Source organism: Ascaphus truei, chromosome 2 (genome assembly GCF_040206685.1).
Source record: "Ascaphus truei isolate aAscTru1 chromosome 2, aAscTru1.hap1, whole genome shotgun sequence".
In the NCBI taxonomy this organism is placed as follows: Eukaryota; Metazoa; Chordata; class Amphibia; order Anura; family Ascaphidae; genus Ascaphus; species Ascaphus truei.
In genome coordinates this window covers 251,493,560-251,506,144 of record NC_134484.1, presented here as the reverse complement: position 1 = coordinate 251,506,144, position 12,585 = coordinate 251,493,560, and the positions used below count along the sequence as shown (strand labels likewise).

The following is a 12,585-nucleotide window of genomic DNA, read 5'->3' as shown; positions in this document are numbered from 1 at the left end:
GCGCGACCCGCTCTTCTCGGTTTGACCCTTATCGGGGGTCCAGTATTCGGGGACCCGGTTGTGGTCGAGTGGGTGGAGGCCTAGGAACTAGGGGCAAAAATAATTTTATTTCTATGTGCTCTAGAACTGTTTATTCCCACGCCACTTGTCGTTGAACTTGACTGTTAAGTGATCAAAGCTCTCTTATTGAAAAAGTATCCGCTTTGCGGTTTGGACGGCAGCCAACTCGTTCCTGGAAAGCTCCTTCGAGGAATCTCCATTGAAGTCAATGGGCCCATTGACTTACAATGGGAAACTGCCGTTCCTCCTCTCGGACGCCATCTGCTGGTATTCACAGGAAACAGGACCCAAACAGCAAGATTCGCCATTGAAACGCATTGAGCTCCAATGGCGGCCTATGGGACCCTGCAAAATGGTGCCTGAAAAGGCAGGAAAATTACACAAAGGGCTATAATCACTAAAGAACTATTAACCCTTGTACTCCCGGATGGATCCTAGTGTGTGTGATGCAGACACTGATTAAACCAGATGTTACAATAAAGCATGGGAACAGGGGGAATATACATTTTCATGTCATAACAAGGGTTAAATCACATTTCTGGACCTCAGCCCAGTTAACCCCTTGTCTCCCTGGTGAGGTCAGGGGATGGCCAAATGGGGTGCAACCCCTTTAATACTGGGCCACCCCCTTTCTTCCTCTACAAACAGTAAGATGTAGATTCTGGCTTTCTTGCTTTCATTCTGCTGTTATGTAAGGTCAAAACTGCACTTTTAAAGTTGCGTTCAAGCATTGCGAGGCATTCATTTTTTCAGTGTCTGAGGTTCGTGCAACGCAGTGTAGGAGATCTCACTTGATCTCAATGAATGTGAGTGTGGAGTTATTACTGTGTGTTTTGTGACTACAGATGCAGTGCTGTTTTTAAGTTCCTTTTGGGTGCAAAGAAGCTGCTGATAAATAGAGCCCGATGGCTGCGTCCAAAATTCCAGTAATGTTCCGGCTTCTGAATGGGACGCCCACACACGTAATCTTACCGGGCCGCCACCAGTCTAAGAGCTGCGCAGAGAGAAGCAGTCCCAGCTGTTACAGCAGATGTCGAACAATTAAAAAAAAAAATTCGTACATAGGCCTGAAGCAGGTTGTCTGCGAACCTGAAATTAATGCGATTCAGTTCCGGACCCCACTTGCTTCAATCATATGTACTAAAAATAATAAAGAAAATAGTGCCAGATCTGCTGTGTCTGCTTCTCTCTGATCTCTCTGGTGGCGGCCTGGTAGTATTAACACAGCGGGCGTCCCATTCAGGGACCCCGGCTGCGTTAATCCTTCTGGGAAATTCCCTATGTGCTGGGCAAGCGTGACCGCGGCCGGACTTGGGCAACGGTCCACCCGCTCCAAGTGTCGCATGGAGGAACTTGTTATACGCCACATCTGTAGTGGCAAAATGAGGAGCCCTGTAGCTATGGGGAACATTCACCAAGCGCCAATGAGGGGGGTGTTGCACTCACGATCCACCATTGACATTCAAATCAATGGCAGGTCGGGTTGTAACACACCACATCGGTGCTTAGTGAATCCTGGCCTATGTGTGGTGTTCCCTTCTGTACTACTCACCAAAGTACTGCATTACTCTTCCATTTTTTTTATTTGTATTATTTTTGTGAATGTGATTGTTACCTGTTACTACTTGTTGTTGGTTAACAACATACAGTACTCTTAATTGTAGGTCATGACAACTCCAGTGGGTGTGTTGGTAGGGATTAAGGGTTAGCCACGTTCTTCTTGCATTAATGAACAAATATTTGTTTTTTAAAGCATTAGGCACAAGTACACTAAAGGGTGTTACATTTTAGCACTTGCCTCGCATTAATGGGACAGGAGGCATGCTTCATGCTTAGCACCCCTTAGTGAATCTGGGCCATAGGCCTGCATTTACTAAGCATCTGCCATAAGAGACCTTTTGGTGCTCGAAGACCCATTGCAGCTTTCAGTGACTTGATGGCAGATGGCTGCTTCATAAATATGGATCTCCGTGACTGACGTGCAACATATTCTATATTCATCTACTTCTACTAGAAGCTTTATCGTGAGTATTTCCTCCCCAGTGTTGTAAGCTGCTGCCCCTGCAGCCCGTGTAAAATGTTATATTTTTAACTTTTTTTTGTGTTGCGGTAAAAGTGAAAATGGGCAAATTACATTGAATTCAATTGAATAAAATAGAATATAGCATCTTCTTAAGTCTTGTGAGAGCGAATAAATACATGAAAACTATATAACCTATTCGGGTATAATTTTTGCCGTACTGTTTTGAATGAGTATTTATTCTGGAAGTGTGGGTAAGGAACAACCCAATCCATAAGAAGGGCCTCTAGTATTTTCTATACATATTTATGATATTTTATGTATTTGTTAGATTTTTTTTCATAGAAAAATTCGATCATTTGGCTCTCTTCAGAGGCTGGTTCTTCTGACTTTGCAAGGTGAAGTTTCAATAGGTATCAACTACAAAGGTCGAAACAACTGTCTGTGGGTAGGTTTACAGGCTTCTTTAACCCTAGGCTGTGCTGATGAGCTGTGTAATGTGGCAGGCATAAGCTTACAGGGTCTATGTTAAAATGGACAAGATGTAAAAGGTGACACATGAGTGCTCATTTGCATGTCATTACCCAGAATCCTTGGTTACAGTGGAAGCATTGTATGCCAAGAGATCATGTGAAAGACAGGGTTGTAGACCTGTCTAAGGCTAAGGCCTCGTTGCACGCGTCCGCACGGCTGTCTTGCTTGCCTTCGGCGCGTGCAACTCACTGCTCTGCGGTCTGCAGGAAACTTTTTTTGGAGCGGGGGGGTCGTGACCAAAACGGGTCGAGTGGGCGGGGTGTCATGACGGGTGGGGGGGCGGGGCCATTACACACAGGCACACACATGGAAACCCCTCTGCCTTGTTGCTTCTCTGCCTTTCCCCCTCTCACCCCCCCAAATATGCTGCTGCTGCCTCTGCTCCCTGGGAAGAAGATGAGCTCAGCAGCCGGAGCTGGCCGCAACCTCCCCAGCACGCGCTGCCTGAAACGGGCACCGGAGGGAGGGGAGGGGGGGAATGTTGCCACAGAGGACAGTGCAGATTTCGAACCACACAAACCCCCGTAGCTCGAGACAGCTCAACTCCTCCCCTCCTCATTGGCTCCCTGCCGCACCACGTGAGGCGTTGCCGCTTGGAATCACGATCCTCGTGTATCCCCTGCTGGCTGACGCGTCACAGTGCGCAGCGAGCCTTGCAGCGAGGGGGGACTGGGGCCAGCTCGGGAGGAACTCTGGTCTGGTGAGTGACGTGCACCCAGCCGGGGCACGCCGCCGGACGCAGCGGGACCCAGGCCTAAGACTTTGCTGTACACTGTATGGTGGAGGGTTTTGAGCACTTTTTTACCCACCATAACTTATATAATGTAAGGATAAAATAAGATTCAGAGAAACCCAACTAGTTTCTGGAATGTAATATTGTCCCCAAGCGCATTTATACACATTACATCATCTCGTTCTATTTAAGGGGACTCTGGTTTTCTCAAAGCCACTATAATTAAGTCATGCAAGTTGAATGTGTTTTTTTTTTCTTTTCTTCACAATGACTATCTGCTCTTGCACCTACAAGCTGCTTTTCAAGTTAAACTTGCCATGCTGGCAAGATTAACATACAATTGAAAAGTATAAAGATTAGCCATGGTACAGTACAGTACTTAAGATCTTCACTGATGGAGTTGTTATTCATCCATAGCTAAGCCAAAGAAGGTACTCCACTGGTTTGTCTGCAAAGGGATCATTCAATTTGATGACTAATACCTGTGTTATAAGGATTGCTTGATGAGAATTTGGTACATTAGTGTGTAGTTGCAGCCAATGGTTATTGCACCGTTGGCACGCTGATGCAGGACTTGCACAATGCGCCATGCTGAGAAGCGGCTGTTGATTTTTGAAGCGGCCACTTTTGAGAAAGGGCAGAGCTTTCACACCATCTTATGCACGGGAGCGGGCCAAACAGGGCATCTGTAAATGTTGCTACAGTAAGTGATGGGCACTGGAACATTGTGACTAAATTGGTGTAATTATACATGACTAACCAATTCCACACATGGACCTTTTTTTTTTTTTTATGAAAAACCTGCTCAATGACTCCCTCAGCTGACAGAGCCTGTGAAATATTGCAGTGTGTTTAAGGCCCCTCTGCTTTAATGTGGTGTTATAGATACTGTACATTCTTTTAATAATATTTTGTGATAAACACAGGCATTAAAAGCACCCCTACAGCAAAACCATTAAACCCAGTGAAAGTAAATGGCCTCCAGTCTGTATATTCCTGTGACCGGTGCTCGTCTCGAATCAGGAAGCGGACGCGCAGGGCTGAGGTAGGGATGCAGAATAACAGACCAGAGCCCAGGGACAGAGTCCTGTTAGAGTATCCGCAGTTGATAAGAGGCAGATGTCAGGGCTGGCGGCAGTGGTGCAGAGTCCAGGCAAAAGGTCAGGGCAGGCGGAAAGCAGCGAGGTCGGGGTCATTGTCCGGGGTCAGCAACAAAGGAATCCAAACGGCAAAAGTGAAAGGCGTGACAGCGAAGACCAACAGAAGCTGCAAAAACGTAGAACCTTGCTCGCGACTCCCACTAGGAACTGCAGCCTTGTATAGCATGTTGCCAGTAAGCAAAATAGCCGAACTGAGAAAAAAGGCAGGCAACCTGGAAAACCCGAAGTGCAGCAAAACCTGGCACAATCTGATCTGGCAGAATCCTTACAATTCCTTAATCTAGATTTATTTGGGGCTTTGCGATACCTTTTTAGGGACAATACAAGAGTTTTTTTGGAGGTGGAGTTATAATGAACCTTTAAGGTTTCTTCATCATGTGTTTTTAATCTACCAATTATTAACGTAATTACATTCCATGCTGTAGATTAAAAAGAAAGTAAGTAATCTCTGCGGAGAGCATAAAAAAAACCCTAAAACGTACTGTCCCCTTTTCCATATGCTGTGCAGCTGTCTTCCCATGCTAAGGAACATTTCAACTCCATTTATTTGAATTGGCACATGAATATTAATTTTTATTTTTGCATTTGAACAGAGTGTGACATTTTCCTAAGCAAGGGAATGATGCTTCACAGCACACTGAATAGAGACCATTTCTCTGAAAGATTGTACAATCCGTTCCTTACGAGCTAGGTGAAATATAGGGGCAGATCTGAAAGGAGTAAATGCACAATTGTGAACCTCGTAAAAGTGTGAAAATCATTCACATTCCTAAGCAAAAAAGGGGGTAAATTTGATTTAAAAAAAATAATAATAATAATTTGGAGATTTAGCATTTTTATTTGGAATGTGCTTTAGGGCAAGAAGCCTGAGTGATGTATCATATCAAAAGTGTTGTGAAAGGAAAGATATAAGCAGCAGGGGGCGAGGTATCTGTGTCACTTAAAAAAAAAGTCATTGGGACTTTTGGTATGAAGCCAGCGAGTGCAGACGCAAGACGCTAAGCTCCGGCGCGGTCCTGTCGCTGGCAGCGAGAACGTGCAACTTCTGCCTAGAATAACGGCATCAAAATAAAACTGATACAAAAAAAATAAGTTATTAGAAATAGATCTTTTTCATATAAGGAAAGAACCAGGGGGTCGGGACGTCGCAGATATGAGGAGTTAATCAAAAAGATCTATATTGACTGTATAAGCCATGGGGCAGAAGAGTGAGTTTGTAGACAAAACATGTTAAGGCTAAAGTGTCACTCATGGGGCGAAAAAAAGAAAGTAATCAATTATAAACTGTTAAATAACAAAATAACAATCAAATAATTTGATGTGTTTTATTTTTAACTGCGCATCAACAGAAGGGTAGATTGCGTGACAAAACATAAAAAGGTATAATCCTGACTAAGTGGGGCATTGACTTGGATTCTACAATTTGATGAGTCAAATAACAAATACCTCATGAGAGTAGTTTCATGGAACGTTAAGGTAATTCATTCCCCTATTAAATGGAATTAAATTCTGAAGCACTTTAAACGACTTAAAACTGAAATACATTCAAGCAATACATTATTGCAAAAATCTTAAACGATAAAAATTGCATATTGAAGAAAAATACCCTTTTTTGTCCATTTGGCCAAAAAATAGGTTTACTAAATATTCCATTTTGGAATTATAGAATTGGATCAGAGATTTAAAAAACAAACAAAAAAGAATGATAATATATTGCAAACAGTCTTTTCCCGGATGGAATAGATAATTTCCAGAATTTGTAGGGGTGGATATATTACTTGAAGGAAAGCTGATAATCTCAGAGGTGTGGAGAGAGCTGCTATTTATTTGACTTTAATTATAAAGGGATAGCTAAATCCAAAAATGAATGTTCTTTGTATAAGGCTGATTTAAAGCACGGTCTCTGGGATTGTCCTAACGTCTCTGAGTTTTGGGACCAAGTCATGTTATATACACAAAAAATGACCATGATAATCATAGTTAGGAGCCACTAGCGCTATTATTTAGCAACTTAGAAAAATGGAAAGAAATTAATGGAGAAACAGGTATCCCAGGTATGCTGGAATAATGCTGAAATAATACTATTGGCAGCCAGGAAATACATAATGGTACCGTGGGATAAGATTGAGCCTCCCACTTTTGGAAACTTTGAAACATTTACACAACCAATGACATAAGACAAAATGAAAGCAAATACCAAAAACTGAGAAATTATTAAAAAAAAAAAAAAAAAAAAAAAAAAAAAAAAAAAAAATTTCCACAAAAAGATGTGTTGGTTCATACATCCTGGAGTCGTGTGAGACAGTTCTCAGACGGTCGTGGAGAAGGGTACCTATTAAGATGAGAATAAAGATATAATGAAATCTTGAAATTCAACTTCAATATACTTTTACAGCAATTTTTTTTATCATTGATTATTTAATTTAGATATGTTCTTTATTTGTAGAATTCTGCAATGTTTTGTTTTATTATTTTCCAGTTTTTCCTTTTGTTGAGCTTACTTTGTATAAACTGTATAAAAATCCAATAACAAGACTGATGAGATTTTTTTTTTTATATAATTGTCAAGACCGTACCTAGTGCAGTACTATGTTAATTTATGGCCAGCATGGCCCTTCTTTACCAAGCAAACTTCTCCCAAAAGAAGATAGGCTGGAAGACACCGTACAGCCTATTAACTTGCATGGGCTGTAACTTGACTTCCAGTGCCAGAAGGTGTTATGCGAGAAGACCGATGAGTAAATGTGGCCTCATATCTCCAGTACCACATAAAAAATTAGTGTTGTGCAAAGAAACATTACTAACATTGGGCATGGTCTGCATTTAAAAACTAAAAGCTAATCGGGAAAGGCTAAAGGACCTCAACGTGTTCAGCTTGGCAGAAAGAGAGAAGAGGATATGATGGAAATCTACAAGTTACAAGAGGGAAGCACATTTGCAATAAAAAGAAATTCTAGCTAGAACATGAGGTCCTATTTGAAAACAAAAGGATGGGATGGTCAGGGAAAAATGGGAGCCAGCACGTCTTCACAGAAAGGATGGTGCATTCATGGAATAGCCTCCCGAGCATTTCTAACCGATTTTGTGTGGGGGGGGGGGGGGGGGGAGAGGGGGAAAGGGGTCCACTTTGATTTTTGTGCCAGCAGTTTTTATGTTTCTAATTGAACTTGAAAGAATTGTGGAAATGTTACCATATGCATATATTTGAAGCCATATTTTTCTCTGCTGTTTTTTTCCCGTGATAAAATACTTTGTAACAAACGAATCTTCTCTTTTTGTTACTTGCAGATCTCCCACCATGGCTGGCGGGTTGTTTGCTGTTAGCAAGAAATATTTTGAACACCTTGGAACGTATGACATGGGGATGGAGGTTTGGGGAGGAGAAAACTTAGAGCTGTCATTTAGGGTATGTATCCACAATAACTCTTCATTGCGGGGAACATTCTATTCATATCACTGTGCTGCAGAATATATAGGTGTCATACCAATAAAAGATAACAGTAATAATAATAATAAACAAATTGGTTGCGTTCACCTGTATATGCAAATGCATTGGTTATTCCTAAAACAGTCCTGGGCGCACTGGCTAGTGAAAATGATGCAAAACAGTCCTTGGATTAGGATGATAATGTGTGTCCGTTTGCCATGGGAGACTTGCTGTGATTCCTTAATTACAGATAAGTTCTGCGGAAACAGAAAACAAACAAAAAAGACCATTGCGCAGTATCCTCTGCAAGGGAGCTCATACACTCTGCCACTAACTACTTATATTCAATAAGTGGTAAAGGACACAAAGGTATCTTTATCTTGTACTGCAGGGCATAAGTCTGGATAACCGATGGCCACAGGCTCCTCTGCGTCTCTATCTCCTCCACACATTCCCAGTCGCAGTATCGTAAAATGTAACAATAAAATACATGGTGCGGTACCGAAACACAATTTATTTAAAACAACAAAAGATCACAAGAAATGCACTTGCATGCTCTAGGATCTTATAGCGTGATTACAATGTGCCATCCGCAAGCCTGAGTACAGGGAGCTACGTGCAGGGAGTGTGGCTGGATCCCCGTCTCTCTCCTCGCGGCCGCAACTCGATACACGGGGTCCACTGCTCCATAGTAAATGTTAAAGCTTTCAATTGAAGTGGCACATTGGGTGACGTGGACACAGTAGGAGTAAAATTCAATGCATGGAAAACCGGCAAGTTTAATCACCGCTAAAACTGATGCTTTAGTATATGGAGCTGGGAAACCGAACTGTATGGTATTTAAGGGTTTGGTAACCATATCATAACAATCTCTTAAACTAAGTTATTGACATGTACAGTATGGATAATGAGATGTGTTTTACAGAACTACAGTATGCACATTCTCGTCTTGCAATAGGTCTGGCAGTGCGGGGGGACCCTGGAGATTGTCCCTTGTTCTCACGTTGGGCATGTGTTTCCTAAGAAGGCACCTTATGCTAGGCCAAATTTTCTGCAGAACACGGCCAGGGCAGCGGAGGTGTGGATGGATGGCTATAAAGAACATTTTTACAACAGAAACCCTCCTGCAAGAAAGGTATACAGATGCATACATTTCTGACAATATACTATGGTTTATGTTTATTAAGCGGTGCTTTGCCTGAATACACTTGAGTGGGCCATAATAGCACCTCCTTAGCAAATATGGGCTTACAGTATATTTGTAACAGTACGTGAATACTTTGAAAAATGTAAACAGTTAGTTCGCAATGAATCCTCCACGAGGCACTAATAAATTCCAAATAATAAAAAAAAATCTGTTTTGATGTTGGTGTATATTTTGGAGGAGGGGAGGGGCACATTTTCAAGGTTCTGTTTATAAAAGGCATTCTGCAACTCAGATGAGAAGTTATATGCTTCCTAATTTTGACTGCAGTACTTCTGGGCTACCGTCACTTTGTCAGGTAGCGGCTACAGTGACCATAATAGTTTGTTAGACTGCTACCCCTAGCAGTACAGTAAATGACATCTTAAAATCACTTCTATACAATCAAGGTTGATTATTTTTTTTTAATTGAAGAGGACATACAAAGTAGTTCATTAGCCAGGCACGATAGGTAATGTGTAAACTAACGCATTTGAAAGGAAGTTGTTGAAACCTTACATTTACGAGCATATAGAATTGTATGGTACAAACAACCTATAGTGTAATATTTGTACTGAAGCCCTGGGAGGTTTGCATAGGGATACTAAAACCTGACAATGGATCTTTAATTTGGTCATCTCACAAAGAATAGTATCCATACCCCTAAACCATCCCTTATCTTACCACTTGTTTAATATATTACCTACTGTACCATCACTGTACACTTTGTTTTTTCTTCTTACCCCCACATTGAGGTGTTATGCATAGATCTGAGCATCTTATGATATTTTATTTCAGGAAATGTATGGCGATATTTCAGAACGAAAAACAGTTAGAGAGAGACTGCAATGCAAGAGCTTTGACTGGTACTTGAAAAATATATTCCCAGATTTACATGTGCCCGAAGATCGTCCTGGCTGGCACGGGGCAGTAAGTATTTTTGGGTAGTGTGATATTCTATATTATAGGCTAAAGCAGTAAAATTCAGGGCATTTTTGAAAACCCTGCTCTCTGATTGGATAATGCCCGGAATTTTAACCAGTCAGTAATGCCCGGAATTTTAGCAGCTTGCAAAGTGTAATTTTCAATCTGTTTATTTACAGCCAATCAGCTTTCACAACAGCTGAGACAGGGCAGGGGATTGGTCAGAATGAAGTAACAGCTCTGAGACAGGGCAGGGGATTGGTCAGGAAAAATCAGCCACGGTTTGACTCCTCCCCCTCCTGAGCTGACTGAAAATTTTCTGAGCAGATTCAGTTGAATTGGGGGGAGAGGGGGGGGGCGATAGTCTGCAAAGTTTAGTAAGTGGCTGCATTTTTGACTGTGTGTGTGTGTGTGTGTGTGTGTGTGTGTCAGTAGCAGTGTTTATGGGTAAAGCAGCGTTGTGTGTGTGTGTGTGTGTGTGTGTGTGTGTGTGTGTGTCAGTAGCAGTGTTTATGGGTATAGCAGCAGCAGTGTGTGTGTGTTGTGTTGTAGGTGTGTAGCAGCAGAGTGTGTGTGTGTGTGTGGAGCTGTTTGTGTGTGTAGCGTGTGTGTGTGTGTGTGTGTGGAGCTGTGTGTGTGTGTAGAGCTGCTGTGTTGTGTGTGTATGAAGAGCTGTTGTGTGTGTGTGTGTGTGTGTGTAGGAGGGCTGTTGTGTTTTGTGTGTGTGTGTGTGTGTGTAGGAGGGCTGTTGTGTTGTGTGTGTGTAGAGGTGCTGTGTGTGTGTGGGGGAGGGGGCTGCTGTGGTGTGAGTGTGTGTGTAGAGGTGCTGTGTTGTGTAGAGGTGCTGTGCTGTGTTGTGTAGAGGTGGGGTGTGTGTGTGTGTGTGTGTGTACACAGAGGGGGCGGCAGTGTGTGGATATAGATAGCTGCAGTGTAAGCGTATATAGAGGTGGATTCATGTATTTACCATTTTAATTAAAAAATCTATTTAACTATACAAAAGTGTCTATTTATGAAAAAAAAAGTCTACATTTAGTCTATAATAGTAACAGAACAAGGCATTACTGGCCAATAATGCCCTGTTGTTCGGGAATTGTTATTTAAATATTACTGTGTTCAATCGGGTACAAATATGGTCCGTGATGCGATTTCTGCTTCACCGGTTCCCATGGCCGGTTTTATAGACCAGGGTTTCCGATGCCTCTTCTCATTCAACTCCCAGCCAGACCGGAATCTGGGAATAACCAAATAACCAATCGAGCAATTATGTTTAATGGTTATTTAAAAAAAAAACATTCCCTGGCTGAGCTTTCCCAAGGAGTGGTCTTGGAGCCAATATAAAAATAAGTGTTATCCCCCTACAGTACTGTATATAATATTGGTTTCACATAGTAGCTCTTGCGGAAGAAAATGTATACATATCGTGTTTTACTCGTTCTTAAGGCAGTCTCGCTCATTCTCCGTTTGTATGCTTCTATGATTTATGTAAAAATAATTCTTAATAACTTGGGCCCCTGAACACTGACCACTAAGCCGTGCTTATTTTAATGTCCGACACTGTTACACCATCAAAGCAGCGACTGGTGTAAGAAATCCATGACTAGTAAAACATTGACTGACTCTCACCAAACAAGGTTTTTCTTTTCCACTAAACAGTGAGGTGCTAGCAAATCTTAACCGTATTCCTTTTATTTTTCACTGTGCCCTCTGTAAGATCTTGACAAAAACAGGAAATAAGAAAGGCACAACCCAAAAAAGAATAATACAATACATGTATAGTTAAATCTTTATTGAAAAGGCTGATCCATACGGTATCATCCTATAGGGCAGACAAAAGAAAAACGGCCACACGATCTATGTATAATAAATTAAAATTGAAAATGGCGACAATGCCATTCATTTGAGAGATAGATATAGATATATTCAGTGGTCGACAAATCACCAAAAAATCTACTCGCCGAACAAAAAAATCTACTCGCCACCTAGTACCACACGTGTGCTGCTTGGGCCAATAGGAGCTCGCCACAATGTTAAATCCACTCGCCCGGGGCGTGCAAATGTATAGGTTTGTCGAACACTGGATATATATATATATATATATATATATATATATATATATATATAATTTTCTTCTTAAAGATAGTTGTCTCGATTGCCTGTTTTTCAGACTGAGACAACAATCTTTAAGAAGAAAAAAATAAATAAATATATATATATACATTGAATGACACCCCTGTTTTGTACTTTTTTTGTATTTTCTGTATAGCTTTTACTTCCTTTTTTGAGTGTAACAGTACGTCTTTAACACGTACGTGTGATCTTTGGGCAGACACTTAATTTCTCGTAACTTTATATATGTTCTGAACTAATTATGTGCTTTTAATCGGTGATTTCATAGATAGTACAAAAGCCAAATACAATAAGTGTCCATTTCTCCTTTAGATCCGCAGCACTGGAATCTCATCCGAGTGTCTGGATTATAATGCTCCAGATCGTACCCCTACTGGAGCTCACATCTCCCTGTTTGGATGTCATGGCCAAGGT

General features: G+C 41.5%; 1 protein-coding gene across 2 annotated transcripts in view; it reads left to right on the top strand.

Moving 5' to 3' along the window:
* Positions 1 to 12,585, top strand: part of GALNT4 (polypeptide N-acetylgalactosaminyltransferase 4) — a 47,219-nt gene that overhangs the window by 23,277 nt on the left and 11,357 nt on the right. For both annotated transcript variants that reach the window (XM_075586032.1, XM_075586033.1), the window contains 4 exons: positions 7,796 to 7,913; positions 8,893 to 9,069; positions 9,916 to 10,047; positions 12,484 to 12,585. The exon at positions 12,484 to 12,585 is cut by the window's right edge and continues 9 nt beyond it. In XM_075586032.1, the coding sequence (XP_075442147.1) occupies positions 7,796 to 7,913; positions 8,893 to 9,069; positions 9,916 to 10,047; positions 12,484 to 12,585 (529 nt within the window). The remainder of the gene's footprint in view (positions 1 to 7,795; positions 7,914 to 8,892; positions 9,070 to 9,915; positions 10,048 to 12,483) is intronic.